The 22,449-nt window shown below is 39.2% G+C and overlaps 1 protein-coding gene across 6 annotated transcripts in view; it reads left to right on the top strand.

Moving 5' to 3' along the window:
- The window catches only part of zhx2a (zinc fingers and homeoboxes 2a), a 76,723-nt gene extending 54,822 nt beyond the window's left edge, over positions 1-21,901 (top strand). For 3 of the 6 annotated variants that reach the window (XM_067981633.1, XM_067981631.1, XM_067981621.1), the window contains 3 exons: positions 1,344-1,431; positions 9,652-12,499; positions 16,777-21,901. In XM_067981633.1, coding sequence (XP_067837734.1) covers positions 9,840-12,494 — 2,655 coding nt within the window. In that variant the 5' untranslated portion in view covers positions 1,344-1,431; positions 9,652-9,839 and the 3' untranslated portion in view covers positions 12,495-12,499; positions 16,777-21,901. Of the gene's footprint in view, positions 1-1,343; positions 1,432-8,157; positions 8,462-9,651; positions 12,500-15,745; positions 15,772-16,776 lie in introns of all 6 variants that reach the window. The other 3 variants (XM_067981640.1, XM_067981623.1, XM_067981637.1) reach the window with 3 other exon arrangements.
- Positions 21,902-22,449: the final 548 nt, after the last annotated feature.

Below are 22,449 nucleotides of genomic sequence, written 5' to 3'. Positions count from 1 at the left end.
CTGCAGTGTGTACCATCCACAGGATGCACTGCAGCAACTCGCCAAGGCTCCTTCGACAGCACCTCCCAAACCCGCGACCTCTACCACCTCGAAGGACAAGGGCAGCATGCACATGGGAACAACACCACCTGCATGTTCCCCTCCAAGTCACACACCATCCCGACTTGGAAATATATCACTGTTCCTTCACCATCGCTGGGTCAAAATTCTGGAACTCCCTTCCTAACAGCACTGTGGGAGAACCTTCACCACACGGACTGCAGCGGTTCAAGAAGGCGGCTCACCACCACCTTCTCAAGGGCAGTTAGGGATGGGCATTAAATGCTGGCCTCGCCAGCGATGCCCACATCCCATTAACGAATAAAAAAAACTTTGTTTCCCACCTAGCTTTCTATCGTCAGCAAACTTGGATACATTACACTTGGTTCCTTCGTCTAAGTCATCAATATAGATTGTAAATAGCTGAGGCCCAAGCACTGATCCTTGTGGCACCCCACTCGTTACAGCCTGCCAACCTGAAAATGACCCATTTATCCCTACTCTCTGTTTTTTGTCTGTTAACCAATCTTCTATCCATGCTTAATCTGTTACCCCCAACCCCATGAGCCCTTATCTTGTGTAACAACCTTTTATGTGGCACCTTATCGAATGCCTTTTGAAAATCCAAATATACTACATCCACTGATTCCCCTTTATCTACCCTGCTAGTTGCATCCTCTAATAGATTTGACAAACACAATTTCTCTTTCATAGTATCATACTTTCAGTATGGTTTTATGATAATGGGAGCTCACTAGGCCCTCAGGCGCACTGCTTTACAGCATTGCACGGTTTTGTTAGGCTACGGGCTTTCAATTCCATAACACCACAATAATGTTGCAGCAGGGTCTATTAATGAGTTCCTCTAAAAGGCAAGTGAAGTCTACTGAGCAGAACTTTCCCCTGTGTAAAGTTCTGCTCTGTTGACTGCATCAATGAGAAGTAATGCACCCGTTCGATTGTTCTCATTCTTGATGTCATAGGAAGAGAACTTTACCTCAAGGAAGGTTCTCTACAAAATGTCTGCCTCTAACCAGCAGTTGTAAAGCTTGAACCCGAGGGGAAGGTGTGACTGAGAGATGCCAGTACGTGAATCTATATCATCTTTTGTAACTTTTAGAATTATAGAGTAATCCTCAGTAACATAATGTGTACACTGCCCAATTTGAATAGAATGTGATTGCAAGAATAGAAATGCAGTTTAGAAATTAATTATGAATTTGTGTATATAAAGTCACATCTTCTATGAGCAGTTGTAAGTTTCCCCCCACCCCCATCAAATTAATTGGGATCCTTTCTCTTAGCAACCATGATTCCAGTCGTCTGTTGCTGATATCAGTGAAGTGGTTCCTTGGCAGACTGGGGAGAAGAGCAGATTAAGACTATGAATAGGTAAGATTTTTTTTTTGAATGATTCTTCACAGCTCCTAAATGGACGAAAGGATACTTTCAATATGAATTTTTTTTTTTTTTGAAACGCAGTCACTGTTTGTAGCCAAACATATAATGGCAAAGATGGAGGCGCACAAGTTGAATCTAGTGTGGTTTTGAACTGTACGTAACTAGTAGGAACGTTTATAACCATCTGTTTTATGATGATTTATTGTTAATGCTTATTATTTCTTAACCAATTTTATCCTGGTAGTGGTTCCCTTAATTCAGCGGTTAAAAGGAGTTTTTAAAAAAAAAGCTACATTCACAGAAACCTTGTCCCAGCCTAAATCAGTACAAATCTTGTGACAATTTTTAAGGTTATTGCTGCCCTAATTTGTCTGATGCCTTGCCGACCAGAAGCCTGAGCTCTGGCCTCTGAATACTGGGTTGACATCCAGCGGGGTACTCATGTCCAATTGGAGTAGAGTGGCCTTCCACACCCCCATCATATCTTGCCGGTTCTCCTGATAAGGAGTTGTGAGTCAGGCTTAAAAAAAGAACTTTTATTACGAAAACAATTGAGCACGATCTGCTGGATGTAAAAGCAATGGAAGAAATGGGTTGCCTCGTGCTGCTAGACATGGAAGAGAAGAAGTGAAGGGAATTTGCTTGAACGAGTTACAATCCAGACTTACAAACACACCGCGTGACTGGTTCAGATATACGTCTAATTGGCAACTCGTTTTGAATTTAGGAGACGGTGATTCTGATTCCCGGAAGCCCCAGTAATTCTTTCGGGGGTAGTTATTAGCTTTGAACTATTCAGCAATCTTTGAGTTTGAATTGGAGTCTCTAAGAGAACCTCTGATAAGAATTAGTTAACCAGGCTCTCTCATAGTTGGTGAGACTTACATATATATAAACAACTGTGTATGTATAAAGTTATTTAGAAATTCACCTTAATATAGTTGTTGAGTCACTTTTTTTACATAAGGAGTTAGTATAACAACTACTGTAAACATGTATTACTGATGTTGTTCGCTTGTTTACTTACTGTTCCAATGAATTTGTTTTGGCATTTAAATGAGGTATGTTAGTGCCTCTGCTATCTTTTGACAACTTGGAAAATTTTATGAAGACATAGGATAAATGTAGGAGCTACAACAATTTCAGAGCAGATTCTTTGTTCGTGATTCGGAACACACTATCAAAACTTAACTAGAGAACAGGGCCATTGAAAATATTCTTAAGTCAGATGGAGCTAGGACTCACCTATGAGCATAGTCTAAAATATGGAAGTGAGAAAAATCTCGAGCTAGAAGGCAGAAAAATCTAAGTCCAACTATTAAGTTCAAAGAAAGGGTTACGTGGAGTACAGTGTTGAGTATGGTACAATGCTGAGCTGAGAGTCAGATCCAGCTGAACCAATCTTATTGGGCTAAATCAAAACTAGGCTTCAATCAGCCACATTGCTTGTGAAAAGGGCATATTTTCAGTTTTGTCAAGAAATCCAAAGTTGATGATGAAATTAGAGCTGAGTCCAGCTTTCCCCTTGCACTATTGACTTTGGCACAGAGGTTTCCATGGTTCACATTTGGTCTGACTTCAATCGAGTGAGGTCAACTTAGATTGAACTGAAGAAATATGCAAACTGAGGCTGTTTCGCTTCTCTCAAAATAGCTGAATTCAGCTGTTTACTCCTGTTAACATCTCAATACAACAGGTGTCGGAAGAAAAATGGTTTGATGGGTTTCAACTTCGGGTCATTTAATAGAAGTATTAATTTGGGTGGAGCCAACTATAGACTGATTAATGCAGGTTATATGAGGAGGTAAGCAATCCCCTCCCCTAGCAGCCACAATCTATCTTTGCAATAAATCCCAACCAACTGTATCCATTACCTCAAGATCATAAGATGATACAGATGAGGACGGCCATTCAGCCCAGTTAAGGTCATCCATCCAGAAAAAGAGAGTTCTCCTGCCCCCCCCCCCCCCCCCCCCACCAATTATAGCATCCAGATGTTACTTAAACGATTCCCAGGCTTTTGCATCCACTATCCTACCTGGAATTCCATTCCATGTGTTGGTTACTGTGTGAAGAACCTGCTGACATGAGTCCAAAGTTTGCCGTTCACCTGTGTCTCCCTGTCCTCTTATCACTGTTTCTACCTCTGAGTCAGAAGCTCGTGGGTTCGAGCGCCACTCAAGATAAAAATTTAGGCCGACACTCCAGTGCAGTACAGAGGGAGTGCTGCACTGTCGCAGGTGCCATCTTTCAGATGAGACGTTAAACCGAGGCCCTGTCTGCCCCCTCCGTGGATGTAAAATGTCCCACGGCACTATTTGTGGAAGAGCAGGAAAGTTCTCCTCGGTGTCCTGGCCAATATTCATCCCTCAACCAATGTCATTAAAACAGATTATGTGATCGTTTTCACATTGCTGTTTGTGGGACCTTGCTGTGCACAAATTGGCTGCCATGTTTCCTACATTACAACAGCGACTACACTTCAAAAGTATTTAATTGGCTGTAAAGTGCTTTGGGATGCCCTGAGGTCATGAAAGGCATTCTATAAATGCAAGTCTGTCTTTTCACATTGCTGTTTGTGGCATCTCCACATCTTTTCCTAACCTGAGAGTGTTCTGGATTTACCTTCTCTATAACATTGCTGCTTCAACACCATCCTGAAACTGAGATTATTCTGTGTTCTGACAGACTCAAGTGACACACTCTAATTTCTTTGTCACACTTCAATACAAGCATAAACAAAAGGCATTTATTGAGACTGGCAGTTTATGCAAAATAAATCTCATATTGTGCCTGTTACAACTGACTTGCCAGTAACCAGTGCTTTGCAAAAAAAATCTACATGTGGCTTGGCCACTGTAACATTTAAAAGGCGAGAGACACCTTTGGAATGCTCTATCCCAGAGGGTTGTGGATGCTCAGTTGTTGAGTATATTCTATACTGAGATCGATAGGTTTTTGGACTCTAAGGGAATCAAAGGGTATGGGTGAGAAAGTGGAAATGAGGTAAAAGATCAGCCATGATCTTATTGAATTGCGGAGCAGGCAAAAGGGGGCGTATGGCCTACTCCTGCCCCTATTTCTTATGTACAGGCCCCCAGCATACATTCTCTATGATTTGTATATTCATTACATGTAAATTCTCTCACACACACGCACACACACACACACACACACACACACACACACACACTCTCTTAATGGGAGTTTATTTATTTATTATAGTTGACTCCATGGTACAATTTGCTGAACACTTTTTTTTAATCCATGTGGTTCTGATGTATTCAGACAGTTTGGAAAAACCTTTGTCTTACTCTAGTGAAGCTGTGCTTGGCTTGGTTGAGATTATTTTCTGTGACATGCTCAGTGTAAATGAAAATGTAAAGTGGCAGTCCCCTCAACATGTGTGAGTGGTGATTCTTTACAATTTGGCACAAGCTGTCTGCATCTGGTATATGACTTGATCGTTGTCTTCAGGGCAGGGCAGTGCAGTTGCCCAGCCGATTCACTGAAATCTCGAGATATATATATATATATATATATATATATATATATATATAAATAAAAACCTACTTTTCCAGAAAAATGTGACCGAGCAGAAACAAAATATCTTAAAAGTTAACGTTAGCTCTGTACAACACAAGTCAGGCATCTGCTGATTCTGGCTCTTATCAAACATTCTTGAGGGAAAACAACATTTTTCAGTGCTTTTTTTTTCAATTGTTACAAGAAAATAAAAAATGAATTGACTACTTGCAGAATAGAGATTATTTTCTACTCTTTTTCAAGGGCTACAGGTCTAATAACTAATAATGTTTTAGAATTGGTTTGGTGCCCTTCCAAAATAATTGAACATGAAGCAGGACATGGGTGCCTTTATCGACCAACTTACAATTAAACTTGACCCTATAGAACTTTGTTTTATGCTGTATCTCAGTCTTTAAAGTTCAGGGTTCTAATTGGTGTTTGTTAAACAGGGTCATACTTGTAGTTCCACAATTTGTTTAATGGGTTATTGTGATGCGGAAGAAAGTACTTTTTAAAAAAAAAATATGCAACGAGGTGCATTGTGGATAAATTAGCTTTGTCTTTTACCAGGTATTGAAAATTCAGGAGAGATATTTGAGTGAATCATATTTTAATTAGATGAAAGATTAAATTTGTTACCAATAGAGTAATATTTATCTGAGAACATAATCAATCTAATGTAATGAAATCTGTATAGATTCCTTGGGATCTATGCAAATATGATCTAGTGATATCTTTGTTTTGTACGTGAGCCATAAACTAAACAAGTTACCGTACTCTGATATAATCAAAAGCAAAATACTGCAGATGCTGGAAATCTGAAATAAAAGCAGAAAATGCTGGAAATACTCAGCAAGTCAGGCAGCATCTGTGGAGCGAGAAACAGAGTTAACGTTTCAGGTCGATGACCGTTCATCAGAACTGTTCTGATGAAGGGTCATTGACCTGAAACATTAACTTTGTTTCTTTCTCCACAGATGCTGCCTGACTTGCTGAGTATTTCCAGCATTTTCTGTTTTTATTTCTGATGTGCTGCATTGCCAATAGTGAAGGGTAGTTAAGTTAATCCAGTCACAACAGAACCAAACAAGTTTACGACACAGAGAGGGGCCATTCAGCCTACTTTGTCCACCAACTCAATGGCAATCCATAGTTAATCACAACACCCTGTTCTCTCCACGTAACCTTGTATCTTCCACTGCTTCAAATATTTATCCAATTTTCCCTCAAAAGAAGCAATGGTCTGTGCCTCAGCCACTCCCTGTGGTACAGCATTCCATGCTCTAACAATCCCCTGCGTAAAGAAAGTTCTCCTAACATTTCTCCTCAGTCTCCTAGTAATAATTTTAAATTAATGTCCCCTTGTCACTGACTTCCCAACTGGAGGTGATGGTCTTTCCTTATTCACTCTATTAAAACTCTTCATAAATTTTAAAAGAAAGAATGAACTTGCATTTATACAGCACTTTTCATGTCCTCCGGACGTCTCAAAGCATTTCACAGCCAGTTAAATACTTTTGAAATGTAGTCACCATTGTAATGTAGGCAGCCAATTTGAGCACAGCAAGGTTCCACAAACCAGTCAGATAAATGACCTGGTAATTTTTTTTTACTGGCGTTCGTTGAGGGATAAATATTGGCCATGATCGTAACCTCTATTAAACCTCCTTTTCACCTTCTCTGCTGCAGTGGAAATATCCCCACATCTCAAGTCTCTTCATAATCATAGTTTCCCTTCCCTGGCATCATCCTAGTGAATCTACTCTATATAGCTTTAATGTCCTTTCTATAATGGATATGCCGGGCCATGAGGTTACAGATTGTGGTGGTATAGAATTCCGCTGCTGCTGATAGCCCACAACGTCTTTTGGATGCTCAGTTTTGAGCACTAGATCTGCTCTTAATCTATCTAACATACCACGGTTGTAGTGTCACATGACACAATGTGGGGTGTGAAGACGAGACAAAGACTGAGTGGTGGTCATGCCTACCAATGCTATCATGGGCAGATGGATCTGCAACAGGTACATTGATGAGGACGAAGTCAAATAGGTTATTCCCTTGTGTTGGTTCTCTGACCACCTGCCACAAGCTCAGTCCGGCAGTTGTGTCCTTGAGGGCTCGGTCAGTGGTGGTGCTACCAAGCCACTCTTGGTGACGGGCATTGAAGTCCCTGCACTCAGAGTACATTCTGTGCCTTTGCTACCCTTAGTGATTCCTCCATGTGATGTTCAATATGGAGGCGGACTGATTCTTCAGCTGAGAGAGGGCAGTACATGGAAATCATTGGTAGGTTTCCTTGCCCATGTTTGGCCTGAAGCTGAGAGACTTCATGGTGTCCAGAGTTGGTGTTGAGGATTCCCACCTTTGGTGGACCTGTCCTGCCAGTGGGACAGGATATTCCCAGGGACGGTAATGGCTCAGTCACCATCCCTGGGTATGTCCTGTCCCATTGGAATGACGGACCCAACACTCCCCAATTGTTATCCTACTCTCTCATCAGTTATTTTCTCCACTTCATTTCCCAGAACTAAATCAAGCAAGGCTTCATTCCTTGTTGGACTAGAAACATACGGATTTAAGAAGCATTCTAAAATGCATTCTGCACTTTGACCACATGCATTGGCGTTATTCCAGTCTATCTTGGAATAGTTAAAATTATCCAATTATTGCCCAATTGTTCTTGCATAGCTCTGTGAATTGTCTGTACATCTCCACCTCTAATTTATCTCCACTGTTGGGTGGCCTGTAACGCACAGCGAGAATTGTACCAATAATTGTGTATTTTGTTTTCTTCATCTTGCCAATTTTCTGACCTCCCTTCACTTCTATAAGCATTGACTCATTGCTGGGGTATGGTTCCATTGGCTCTAGTCACTTTGCCGAAGTAGACGATATTAATGAGAGAGCCACCAGAAGATTTGTCTGTAGGAGACAACACCTTTTGAAGACAATTCCTGATGGGGCCATTGTCGGGTTGAAATCCTGGTTGTTTCTCCTACCCGCCCCCCTCTTCATCCAAACACCAAATATGGCACTGAGGCCAATTGTAGCGCACTTAACTGTTGTCCTGGCTGAGAGTAGCTAACTCAGCACAGACCCAGGATATAACTTGGTGTAACTTTCTATTTTTGTGCTCATCACAGTGATGGATGTTTGTGATGGTTCATAGAACACTTTCTATTTCAGGCATCCAATATCTGCATAATAGTGATGCCCCTCTACACTGCCATAACAACGTGCTTCAGCCAAAACCTCAAGAGCACTCCCAACTGTACCAGTGTGACATTGATCCATTTTTCACATGAGTCAACTTGTGGTCTTGGAGTGAGATTGTGAATTAATGCTGAATTAAGGACCATTTTGTGCTGTTGTCCCATGTCTACTAGAATCTAGATTGAGATTGCCAAAACTCATTTTGCGTTGGACTCTTCAAGTCAACAAATGGGGGAAGTATTCATCCTATCAGTCTAAGCTGGATTTGAACCCAAATGTAATTGTAAATCTTAACATGTCAATGTGCGTGTTTGTGTGGAGCAGTCAGAGGCATTGTGTAAATGTGAGGATAATAACCAGCACAGGCGCAATGGGCCAAATGGCTGCCTTCTGTGCTGTACCATACTATGATAATGTACCATAAAATTGGTGCATATGTGATGCCTTTACACATGTTTGAGCTGTGTATCTGGAGGTGCATATTGTGTATCAGTGCAAACAACCTCTTGTTATGTACACGTAAGACTTTTGCATTGGTGCAATGAATACACTTGTTTGTATGATTTATACTGGGTCAAGCATGATGCTACAACCCACCTCTGTGATAATCAGTCCTGAATTGGCACCTAATGTTTTAAAATACAGCAAAGTAACTGGCACAGTGCATTTAGAACATTACCTGTGGACTCAAATTCAGCTCAGACTGCTAGTTACATTGCTGTCATTTCCTCTGTGTATAAAGAGTTACATAAAGTTACATAACATTTACAGCACAGAAACAGGCCATTTGGTCCAACTGGTCTATGCCAGTGTTTATGCTCCACACAAGCCTACTTCATCTAACACTATCAACATATCCTTCTATTCCTTTCTCCCTGATGTGCTTATCTAGCTTCCCCTCAAAGATGCCTTCATAATTTTAAAAACCTGTTATGTAAAATTTATTTGGGCAGTTTTACTCAATATATTGGGTATGAATCTAAAGCACAAAAATTATTCATAATTTGACATAAAATTAGCAGTTTTTCTCTCAAGCTAATAAATATAACTGGCCTGATAAATTCAAATGTCACATTGGTGGAGTTGGAGTGCTCTTTTGAAATCAAAGTTATGGCAGTTTATTAAAGTGGAGAAAGCTGAACTCTGCACCTAACCCACATTATGTGTAACCTGTGACTGCTTAATGTAGACATGTTGCAGAAAGTGGTCCATTCCTTAGCGGTGACCTTTACTTTAATGAAAACAACTTCACCACACAAAAGAAGTAGAAGGATGCCAATCAAAGTTGGCACCTAAGCTACGTAACTTCAAATGGTCCTAATAAATAAGTGGTTTTCTAAATCCTTTATTCAATGGGACTGGTGTCACTATACATATTAATAGGGCCTTTCTGATCTCTTTTTCACTGCTATACAGGTATGTTTCTTTTAATAAAAAACACTCTGAATCAACTGTTCTGTATTGCAGGTAAAATTCTCTGTGATGTGGGCCAACAAAGCTACTAGCCGGAGCTGATGGTAATCAGTAAAATCTGAGTTACTGTAATCTGAAGAAGTACTGGGCACACATCCTTAAAGAGGTCACATTTTACAACTGGTCCATTGAGGCTTCAGGAAGGCCGTTAGCCAACTGTTGCTCCCATATTCAAACCACTCATGGCTAGTAAACGGAAGTCAACAACTCCCTGTATGGTTCGTGCCACAGATGTCATGGAGCAGGACCCAGATTTGGAGATGGATGGAAATTTGGACGATGGGTCTCCTCATCAGTTATCTGATGAAAGCTGGCCAGCAGATAATGCAATAAGTGATGGTGATCAGGTTTTAGAGAAAACTGCCTTAGACAATCAACAGACCAGGAAGCTAGAAGGAGGTTATGAATGTAAATACTGCACCTTTGAATCACAGGATTTGAATGAGTTTACAGAACATGTTGATACTGTACATCCAAATGTTATCCTCAATCCATTTTATGTCTGTGCAGTTTGTAATTTTACAACAAAAAGGTATGACACCTTTACTGATCATAATGGTAGACATCATCCAGGAGAAAATAACTTTAAGTTGAAGTTGATAAAGCGCAATAATCAGACTATCCTTGAGCAAACTATTGAAGACCCCACTAATGGCGGGAATGCAGATAAAGAGGAAAATCCTCCTGCTGGAATCTCAATAAGTAAAACTCCAATCATGAAGATGATCAAAAATAAAACAGACAATAAAAGAATAAACGTATTGCCACGAGTGAAAGATGAATATGGTACTACACATGAAAGCAAGACGGAAGTGAATAGCAGTGACCTAATCCACAATGCCAATGGTGGATTGGTTATTCCAGAAACTGTGATCAAGGATGGAGTGCCTCATGTGATGCCATCTATACAGCCGCCACCAAACATCAATTTAATACCCAAAATCATGATTCCCATGCATGGCTCTAAATATAATGCTGCTATGGATGTTAATAAAAGCCTAATAGGTTCCTTTAACAAATTCCCCTATCCTACACAGGCAGAACTATCTTGGTTGACAGCTGTATCAAAGCATCCAGAAGAACAAATTAAAATGTGGTTCTCAACACAGCGTCTTAAACATGGTATCAGTTGGGCTCCCGAGGAAGTGGAGGAGGCCAGAAAAATGATGTTTAATGGCACCATACAGACGCCAACAATCACTGTTGTACCAGCACAAATGCCATCTTCTACCAAAGGCACTACACAGCAAGTTATCCAGACTGGAGTGCCATGCCAGTTAGTTGGTCAGACAGGTATTGTATTGACACAAGTTGCAAATGGATCAACGGTATCTTGTTCTCCCATTACTTTGACTGTAGCTGGCAGCACAAATCAAGCCCAATCTCAGAAACGGGGATTGCCGTCCTCACATGTAACTTCAGATTCAAAACGTGCAAACGTTGTCCAGGTTTGCCAGCTTACATCACATGGGAATTCAGTTATGTTTTCTCCAGGGGGCACAGATGTAAACACGAGTCGTAAGAAGACCAAGGAACAAATGGCAGAACTGAAAGCTAGCTTTGCTGTCAGCCAGTTTCCCGATGATGAAGAAGTATTCAGGCTGATGCAGGTCACTAAACTCTCCAGGGCAGAAATTAAGAAGTGGTTTAGTGATAACCGGTACAGAACACAAAAAGGCCATTCCAGTCATGCTTCTACTGAAACCTTAGCCTCTATACCCCACGAATCTCCTTTAGGAGGCCATCCCAATCGAAAATCTGGATGGAATACTTTCTCTGATTTTGCACCACAGAAATTTAAAGAGAAAAGTACAGAACAACTGAAAGTACTAGAGGAGAGTTTCCAGTATAGCTCCTTTCCAACAGATGAGGAAAAGGAAAGATTAAGGGCAGAATCGAAACTGACCAGAAGGGAGATTGATGCCTGGTTCTCTGAGCGGAGAAAACTGAGAGACTCGCTAGAAGGAGGGATTCTAGAAGCAAGCAAGCTACACCTCAATCAGGATTTGAAACAGGAAAATATAAAATTAGAAGGACAGGAAATAGCTGATAATATTCAAATAAAAACCTCCCATTCAGGCCCAAATGATGCATCCAAGCCTGGAACCCCTCCCCCAAACAGAGGAATACAGCATATTAAAACTACCAGTCCAATTGACAAGACTCATAAGAAAAGCCAGGAACAGCTGCACATCCTGAAGAGTGCATTTGCACGCACACAGTGGCCCACAGTAGAGCAGTATGACAGTTTAGCAGTGCAGAGCGGGCTGCCAAGAAACGACATAGTACGTTGGTTTGGCGACAACAGATATGCAATTAAAAATGGCAATTTAAAATGGCTTGACCAGTACCAAAGAGCAAATACGGAAGGTCATAATGGTCAGAATAACCTCAATGGCAGTGGAGTAAATGAACGAAGAGGAAGTAGCAAAGGACATAAAACAGCTGGTGTTTGGAGTGGAATAGCGCATTCCACACATAGTCGAGCTGGTAAAACCGTCCTATTACAGTATTACTTACGGCACAGGCAGCTAAGAGAGGAAGACCTTGATGAGTTGGTTTCAAAATCCAGCATGGGCTATGAACAGGTCAGGGACTGGTTTGCAGAAAAGCAAACGGAAGATGCCATGGACACATCTGAGAGCAATAGCAGAGATGACCAATATAGCGATGAGGATGACGATGAAGAGTGGGGTGAGGTAGAGGACATCAGTGAGAGAGATGAATATGTTGTCTCTGAATTCACAGACAACTGGGCGCACACATCACAAAGTGGCTCAACTGAGTATAATGAACTGGATTCTGAAAGCATGTCTGCTGAAAATTCCAACATATAGCTAAGGTAAAGGACTTCATTATTTCATTTCCCGTCTGCCGCCACTCCAGTGTATTTGGTTCCTTGGACAGGAGAGTGGGATGGTTGAGACTGTGTATGCCGTAGATGTCGTGAATGACACTGGTTGATCATTTTTTCCAGAAAGCATATTTTGGTGGCATAGGAAAGGATCCAACCCAGTTCCCTTTGCCCTTCTCATGGGGTTGGGGGTAATATATTAGCATGGATAGAGGATTGGTTAACGAACAGAAAACAGAGTAGGGATAAACGGGTCATTTTCAGGTTGGCAGGCTGTAACTAGTGGAGTGCTGCAAGGATTAGTGCTTGGGCCTCAGCTATTTACAATCTATATTAATGACTTAGATGAAGGGACCGAGTGTAATGTATCCAAGTTTGCTGACGATATAAAGCTAGGTGGGAAAGTAAACTGTGAGGAGGACACGAGGGTGATTTTAAACCCCAAGAAGGGGTGGGTTGGGGGCGGGTGGGAGTTGACAATAGTTGTTTTTTGGGTCGTGACCACAACCCGGCTTTATTTCCGGCGTATAAAAGTACAGGCTTCCCGCTGGGAATGCAAAGTCCTGAAAATTTTGCAGTTGCGACCCAAAAAAACCCAATTATTTTCAACCCGCACCCGCCCCCAACCCACCCGTTCTTGGGGTTTAAAATCACCTCAAAGAGTCTGCAAAGGGATATGTACAGGTTAGGTGAGTAGGCAAGAAGGTGGCAGATGGAGTATAATGTGGGGAAATGTGAGGTTATTCACCTTGGTAGGAAGAATAGAAAAAGAGAATTTTTAAATGGTGAGAAACTATTAAACGTTGGTGTTCAGAGAGATCTGGGTGTCATCATACAAGTTAGCATGCAGGCACAGCAAGCAATTAGGAAGGCAACTGGCATGTTGGCCTTTATTGTAAGGGGGTTGGAGTACAATGGTAAGGAAGTCTTACTACAGTTGTACAGGGCTTTGGTGAGATCACACCTGGAGTACTGTGTACAGTTTTGGTCTCCTTATCTCAGGATGGATATACTCGCCTTAGAGGCAGTGCAACGAAGGTTCACTAGATTGATTCCTGGGATGAGAGGGTTGTCCTGTGAGGAGAGATTGAGTAGAATGGGCCTATTATACTCTCTGGAGTTTAGAAGAATGCGAGGTGATCTCATTGAAACATACAAGATTCTGAGAGGTTGTTTCCCCTGGCTGGAGAGTCTAGAACGAGGGGGCATAGTCTCAGGATAAGGGGTCGGCCATTTAAGGCTGAGATGAGGAGGAATTTCTTCACGCAGAGGGTTGTGAATCTTTGGAATTCTCTACCCCAGAGGGCTGTGAATGCTGAGTCGTTGAGTATATTCAAGACTGAGATAGATAGATTTTTGGACTCTAGGGGAATCAAGGGATATGGGGATCAGGCAGGAAAGTGGAGTTGAGGTCGAAGATCAGCCATGATCGTATTGAATGGCGGAGCAGGCTTGAGGGGCCTGCTCCTGTTCCTATTTCTTATGCTCGCCTAGATGTGACATAGCGAAAGCCAGTTAAAACTGAAAATGGAGATTTTTGGTAGAGTGGTATCTCATCGTCGAGAGTTTGGTGCTCCAGCATTGCAGATAGTAGACCTCCATAAAGAACTGTTGAAATAAATGTCTTGTATGTCTTTGATCTTTTTAACTCATTTTAAAGCTGCACTGACATTCTTCACCAAAATCAAAAATATAAGCAGATTGCAATTTCGTTTGTAAGTTATAAATCCCCACTTTCTTCAAAATCTGAAGAATGTTCCTTAAAATTAGTTCCTGAAAAAAGCAGCAAACATTTCATTAAAAAACTCTAGTTAACAATTAAAGAAAAGAAATGACGCACTGGGTTAGATTTGAATCCGTCCCAGACTGATACGATGAAAGTCTCCTCGCTTTGAAGGCTGAAATACTCCTCAATAAAATGCATTTTGGCAGTCTCGTATTAATGCTGAATGGAAAATGTTCCTTTCTCCAATGCACGTCATCCCTCGCTTTGAGCACAAAAAAAATCACTTGAATTTTTAAATAAAAGTGTGATCTCATTCATGGATTGTGCTGATAATTTCTGTCATAGCTAACCACAGAAAATTAAGTGCTTATATTGATTGTCCTGTTGGAGAACTGGCTATGGGTCCTCCAGCCTGTACTGATTCTCTTTTTTTTTTAGAACAAAAATTCAATTATTTTTCTGCTGTCAGCCCATTGTGATTCCTTCAACATCGTCAAGCATTTTCCTTGAGTGATGACTTTGTTTCTGTCATGAACTTGGAGTTGGCTTTCAAGACCAATCAATGAGTCACCTCATCACCGCACTCCATGCCCAGAGATTGCTTTGCAAGCTGGCTGTTCTGCTCTATTTGAGTTTTCTCTTATTCTACGCTAACTGGGTCATCGTTGCTTCAAATTTACAAGTGCTTTGCCATATTTTGTGCCAGTGACTTCTGTTTTGGGTAATATCTTTCCAAGTGTCCACAACAGTACTACACATCTTTAAACACTATTAAATCCTCCATAAATACATTTTCCTTTTACCTCGCTATGTGCCACTTTTTTTGCGCGTGAATTCTGCAACAGTTTTGAGTAACAAATCCCCCCTGGGGAAAGGGGGTGGCGTGATGACTGTTCGTTTTATGTCATGAGCCAAGTGCCTAGGTTTTTGTTTAGGTAGTTTCTCTCCTTCACATGTATTCCTTGGCTAGGACGTTACCACAAATATAAATGACCTTTCTCAATTGATTTTGAGGGAATGGTGAGAAAAGGAACTAAGAGCAGAAAATAACACAGCTGCAACTTTGCACAAAGACTTTCCTCACAAGTATATGTAGAGTTGCAGTATGAGTTTCTTGGGTAGAAGGGACAAGGAAAGAGGGATCTTTAAAAATCAAGGCCTCAAAGTTTTTCTTGTTTGATACAGTACAGCCCAGTGCTCCATGATGACCGTGGACCCCTTTGTCCTACCTTTTTCAAGTCTGTGAATGCCAGCTTTTAAATGTTTTATTTTTAATATTAATGTATTGTCGCTGTTCCAAAAACATACGATCTAAAAGCAATTTATTATTTCCTGTTTTTAAAAAAAAAAATTGGGTTGCTATTAATAGTGGAAAGCTGAACTCCCATTGAACAAAAGAATGTTTCCTTTGAAGAGTGATGATTCTTGGAATGATGCTGTTCTTGAGGCAGCAATTAACCTTCATGCTTCTGGGTTTGGTGGGAATCAGTTCCCCTTTCTGTTCACAGGTGACTTTACCGTGTATGGGCATCAGGTGAGGACAGGAATGTACTTTGTTATGACGCCCCTCTCTCTTCGTGTGGTCAAATAGCCTCGTGGCACTCACTGTACAGATTCAGAAATGGCCATTTGTGCGAGGTACTCAAAGACTACTGTTACCTATGGAACCATACCCCCAGCTGAAGTAAGCATCTTCAAAAGAAGAAGGAAGAAAAAGTGGCAAACAAAAGGGAAAACAAATTTTCTGTCTTCTACATACCAATTGCCCACACTTATTTCATGTTCCAGCTCGCTCCTCCTTCTTCAAGACACTCCTTAAAACCTGCCTACTTATCCATACTTTTGGTCATCTGTCCCAATATCTCCTTATGTGGCTCGGTGTCAAATTTTGTTTGATAACGCTCCTGTGAAGGAGCTTGGGACATTTTACTACATTAAGGGCGCTATATAAATGCAAGTTGTTGTTGTGGGACTTTTCCCCCATCACTTTTTTTTCCATTGACATTGAACCTTTAGTATTTGTAGGACAAAATCTTTGATAGATTGAGGATTTTTTTTTCTGATTTACACCTCTGAAGCGCCTTGGGACATTTTTCTGTATTAAAGTGACAACACAGATGCAAATTTTTGTTGTTGAAGATTGATTTTTATTGTAGTTGGGGGAGCAAAAAGATAGTCCCTTAACAGTTTCTCTCCTCTCCTCCCAAAAAAATGTTTATTTTTACTCACCTTTTTAATTCCTACACACATCATTCCCCAACTTGACTGCCCATTTCCCCACAAATGTCTCAGTACTGCCCTTGAGCCAAAGACTGAGATGAGGGGAAAAAACTTGACTTCTGATTTGTTTCCTCACTGACAAAATGTCTCTTCTCTGCTTGGCTCTGCACCTACATGCCTTATAAGATTGGGGAACTGATGGTAATGCATTGCTGCAGTCTGTGGCACAAGTGATTTACAAATAGCTTTACAAAGTTTGTTGTATGATTTGTCTTCTATTGTTTTAAAGCATGTAACATTTCTTTGTTTCTCTTCATAGGAAACCAAATGAGAAAAATACTGACGCACATATAAACATCTGTCTAAAGAAAACTACCATTTCTATTTTCTGTGACCTAAAGAAAGTAATCAGACTTCGGCTCTGGCTCTATATTGTGTGAAACAGCAAACATGGAGGCAGAATGAAGCACTAGCTTCCCATACAAGCATCTTTCAGAGAGCGAGAGATTGAATTATCCATAGTGCCAAAGTTTTACTACTGCAATTGAAAGGGTCTTTGTAAATAATTTTTCTGTTTTTGAACAGATTTGTACAATTTAGGGATTTTATTACATTTATAATTGGTGAGAGTTAACTTTACAGATCAGGGTGTGCCCTTAGAGTCCCCATTGTTTCTAGATTTAGTAACCACTACCAGGCTCTCTTGTTTTGACATCTTTTACATTCACTACTTTACAAAAAAAAATCTGAACTCCTAATTAAGGAGGCTGAGATACTGAATGATGAAAATCATGTTTGTGTCCAGTAACACCTTTAGGTCTTTGATACAAAATGGCAGGAAAATATTTAACAAGCACATTATTGTTAGCAGCTTGATATTGTAAGAGGCTACATTTAGACTGTAATGCAAACTGCTCTAGCCAGTCTTCAATCAGCTAGAGGTGTGCAATATTGACTTATTTATGTCAGTATAATAACATAATTAAAATTGCAGTAACTTGTTTCCTCCTATCTTTTGCAAGATTACATATTCAAAAATAAAAAGTGTTGTCCCCAATTTGAATTTTTGTAATTATTTTTAAATCTTTTTATTAGTTAATAGACTAGAGTTCTGTTTCATTGAAAGCCCTGTTTGAGTCGAATGCCACAGATGAGCTGAGGTGACTTGATGGCTGTTGTGGTAGAGCACTGGACTCTGCAGGATCCAAATTCACATCTCAATCATGATTTTAAATTCCAATTCCATTGCTTTCTGGGTTTTATCAGTTCTCAGTTAAGCCATATTGAGAGGGTAGAAAATCATCACAATTCAGATCTGTTCTTTCCTGCAGAAAATATATTTTTCAGCTGAAAGAGGCTGGAATTTTTTTTTTGCAGGGGACAGGATTAAAATTGCAACTACAAAAAAAATTCATGGTTCATTTTATTAAAAATCGGGCTGATGAGGGTAAAACGCCAATCATTGGAAAAGGGATAATGCAGCTTTAAATTTATTATGTTGCAGTTAAAGGCAAAAAGATATGTCTCGTGAAATCAAGATATTCTGATCCACGACATTTGAGTTAAAGAGCAGTTGATGAAGTGCTGGGCATATGGTTACGCTTTCATTGTAGCTTAATAACAAACGGTGCTAGTGATTACAAACTGTAATTGTTGTATTTAATATGATCTATCATTGAGTTTGGTGGATCGATATTTATTACGCACATGCACACTGTACTTTGTTTACTTTTTAATCTGCATGTGCTATGCTAACAGCTCTGACTTGACTGACTAAATGATAGTGTCATCTTATTGGTTTCTGCTGGTCTCATCATGTGGCATTGTGGAGTACCATGGATTTTATTTTTTTTTGCTGCTCATTAACTATTTTACATACTTCTGTTCCCCTTTACATTGTGCTTTTTCTAAATGAATGTCCCTTTTATTTCTCCAAGTAGGTGATCTTTAATGGTGCAAAATCCAGTTTTTTAACATTTAATGCACCGCACCATCACAATAATGTAAAGTTGCAAAACCAAAACAGCACTGTTTAATCTCTTTACTATTTTCAGGTTTCTTAGAAATTATCACTGCAATTTTGTTTTCTAGAATTACAGTACATTAACATTTCTAGACAATTTGCTGTGGTAAAACATTTATTATTTTAAAACATAATTTTGCTAGCAAAGGGAATTTATGGAAAAGATATCTAGTGACTAACCACTGTACTGATTTATTGCATTTTATTTGTACAAAAAAGGAAAAAATTCTTAAACTATAACTAGATTGTATCCACTATATAACCACTCCAGTTTAATTGTGAACAAGAACAAGTTCGGGCTTATATCAAATAATTGCATTTAACAAGGCAATTTCTAACCAGAAAAATGATTTACAAATTAAGTATAGGGTAAAATAGGTAGGTGGAGGGACAGAAAGCAGGGGGTTACAGAAGTAACTTTACTTAACCACAATGAGACAGTAAGAAAAAAATGTTAGATTAATTTCCTGAAATACTACTCTACTTCTGTACTATTTTGCAATGCTTTAATTTTACTTCTGTTTAGCTTGTGTTTACTAAACTCTGCATTAACTGAAATAAACACGTGCACATGCTTCTGCTAATCACACCAGTAGTTTAACCACTTCCTCAGGACTGGAAGGAGTTGTGCCTTACTACATCCCTATGTGAAACTGTTTGAGCAGTCTCAACTCAGCTCCTTGTAGTTTTGTGTTCACCACAAAACTACTCACTATTCAGCACTAAATAGCATTCAGTTGGTTATTTTGAAGTAAATACAAACAAAATGATTCTTGATGAGGCACTGATAATTAGAATATGGTTGTGTTTTTTCTCTCTCCTGTAGTGTTCCAATACAATAGTTAAACTTTCAGAATGTGTGTTGTATCTACTTCGGCCATACATTGGTACCATTCATCACGATAAAGGTTACTGAACTCTCTTTTTTGGTTCACACCAAACCTTGCAAGAAAGCTTTTCAGGTGGCATTATATTTAAAGAAAGAAGGTTTAGTTCAGGCACGTTGTTGGGGCGGAGTAGTAGGTGCTTTATTCTGCTGCTGGCTGTGCTATTTCTGATCTGGAATACTTGATGCCGACACAGGGTGTCCACAGTGGGAAAAGGTGTTCTATTCCCCAGCACCGAAATCCCTCATCTTAATTAGTATAAAAAGTCAGCCAAAAACAGAGGATAACTAGTTCTTCATGACATTATAATGAAGTATACCTGCAGTTTGTATACTTCAAAATAAGAGACGTTAGATTGTTTCTAAGTTTTTGCCAGTGTTCGAAAACAATATACATCGAAGAAATAAGAGACATGAAATTTCTCGAGTAAGATCTTAGTAGCAAATAAGTGGCTCAATTCATTGTGAAGTATGCTGTATATTCTGCTGTTTTTCATTGCGTATCCTTTTATGTTCATCTTAAATTCTTTTGCTTTAGTCATGCTACATCACCTTTCTGATTTACATATCCAACACTGCAGTGTCTTGTGCACAGTTTGCATGTTTTTCAAATGTACAAACTCTTCTATTGCTGCACACTAATATTCTGCATAAGCCTCCATGCTCAACTTGATGCCCAATATCCTTTGAGCTCATACCATTAAAATAATTAACTTGGGACCTGAAATGTTATGATTAGTTGTCTAGCTTTCTTAAATATTGTTACTGGAAATATTTTTTTTTAACATGGCCTGCTCACTGTACCAGCTTGTGGTGAGAAAATAAATTGGCTGTTAAATTTAAACTGATGTTTCATTCATCATCTCTAAGCAAAATTATTTGTGCGTGTGACTGATAAATGCTTATCATTTCTATTTCTGGACATTGCTTTTTTTGTCATATTCATTATCCTCAATAATTTACAAATAAATCTGAACTAAAAGTAAATTACAATAAAAGTTTTTTGTTCTATCCAGTTTTGTTTTCTTCTGACATATTTACAATATTTATTAATATTGTATTAATGGTTAAAAGTAATGGGTTTTTCACATCTACTTGGAAGATGTGCAGTATTCTTTGCCTTGAAATTGAATTGGAGAATTCTTTTTCTTTTCCTGATTGTGTGTTTTTCTTCCACTGTAGTGAGATATAGACAACATTGCATACCACAATGAATCGACAGCATAGCAATGGTTTTATTACTCTATATGTCAGTTTTATACTTCCTGGTATATGCATTTTGGTTAACTTAATGCTTTATTGTAATTGTATTGAAGGCATAGAGTTTATTGGAACTTTATGCTCATCTCAAATTATTTTTTCAGAGGTATATTTAGAGCGTTGTAATTACAGTTTCAAATATGAATTAAATAATGTTTCACGTCATCTGACATCAAAACATTTGGACCACTTTTGCAATGTTCGTTCTACACGGCAACCACAACTTAAATTGCTGTTAATTGGTCAAAATTATCAACTTTTTAATCTGGCCTTGTTTTGATAGCAAGAGAGGACGGGGAGAGAGATTTTTTTATCCTTTGTATTCCATTCTTTGATCTTAAACCAAATATATGAATATTTCAGCTGATGAACATCAAATATACTTTTTTCCTTCCAGTTTTTAAGTATTTTCCATCTGTTTCTCACACCATAATTACCAAAACGACAGATACTGTTTTCCAGGTATCACTCTTGAACTGGCTGCTGAGGTGGAGAGAAGTGGAAGGTGGTGATTTGCTTCTCCACTGCCTCCATCCTTTCCTTAAGGGAAGGAGGGCATCATATCTATCACTGTATCTCTGCCAGAGAACCCAGCTGAGATCTGTTGGAGTCAGTTTGGGTGGGTACTAAAATAATATCAGCCTGTTTTATAGTTCTGAATATGCTTTTCAGCAGCTTCAAAGATTGGATCTAGTTTGAAACTGCTCAAAATGTTCATATTGTAAAAGTTGAGTAGCTTTGCCATAATTTTACATACCTGCAATTTGGCCCTGTATTTACATCCACGGGTTTGTAAATTGATCTTTGTAGATCTTTGTACTTTTTTATTTGTTCTAAAATACATATTCTCAGAACCCAGGAGAAATAAATTAGAAGGTAGCCCTCTTGCTATAGTAATAACGCTCTGAGAGTTGAACATTAAATCCTAGTTTTTAAGTATTTTAGCTATTGGTGAGGGAGCTATAAGCCTGATCTCCAAGGTAATGGAGCAGTTGGTGTATTTGAGGAAACTTGAGGGATCTTTACAACTTTTGCAACACATCCATATTTGCTTCTTGACTCATTACTTTCTGAAAAAGACATAGTCGATTTTGGAGTTTGGCACCTTATGTGATTTCTCACATTCAGGTGATGGTGCTGTTTGAGTGGCATTTTATAGTTACTGGATCTAAATGCACATCAAAAGATGGACTTCAGTGTTATAAAGAGAAAACAATACTTTTGGCTGTATTTCTAAGTTTATAATATGAAATGTAAATAAAATTTTAAAACATTGGTCTGTCTTGTATATCCTGCTTTTATGTTTCATGCTTCATTCCTATTTTGTAAACTGCTGATACTATTCGTAATATCTATGTTGTAAAAATAGTAGGGTTTATTTTTTGTGTCCACAAAGGTTAGCCAAGAAGTACAGAAATCCATTTCATGGAAATGGGATCTTGTTATTCATTACAGCAGTTCTTTATGATGATTCTTTTGATAACTCATCTTCCTTTTGCATATGGAATTTCATGAAGTCATTACATTGTATTCTCTATATCTAAGCTGGCAGATGAAATTCTAAAATACATATTGCAGCTAAATATATTCACAATTTAAATGGATGAATGAGAGATTGCAATTGTATTCTCATTAACTAGAATTTGAGCAGATTTAACCAACAGTACATGACACTTATGAGACCTGAATATATTGACTTCTTTGACTTGTTCATTGTGGGGGTGGGGGGGGAAGGGAAGGGAGGGGAGTTGTGCCAAATTATTGAAAACATTTTAATTCTTTATGAATTTACAAAACCTTAATTGGAGGGGGCAGAAAACTAT

Source organism: Heptranchias perlo, chromosome 3 (genome assembly GCF_035084215.1).
Source record: "Heptranchias perlo isolate sHepPer1 chromosome 3, sHepPer1.hap1, whole genome shotgun sequence".
In the NCBI taxonomy this organism is placed as follows: domain Eukaryota; kingdom Metazoa; phylum Chordata; class Chondrichthyes; order Hexanchiformes; family Hexanchidae; genus Heptranchias; species Heptranchias perlo.
The sequence above is the reverse complement of the archived record's forward strand: the minus strand, read 5'-3'. Positions and strand labels throughout refer to the sequence as shown.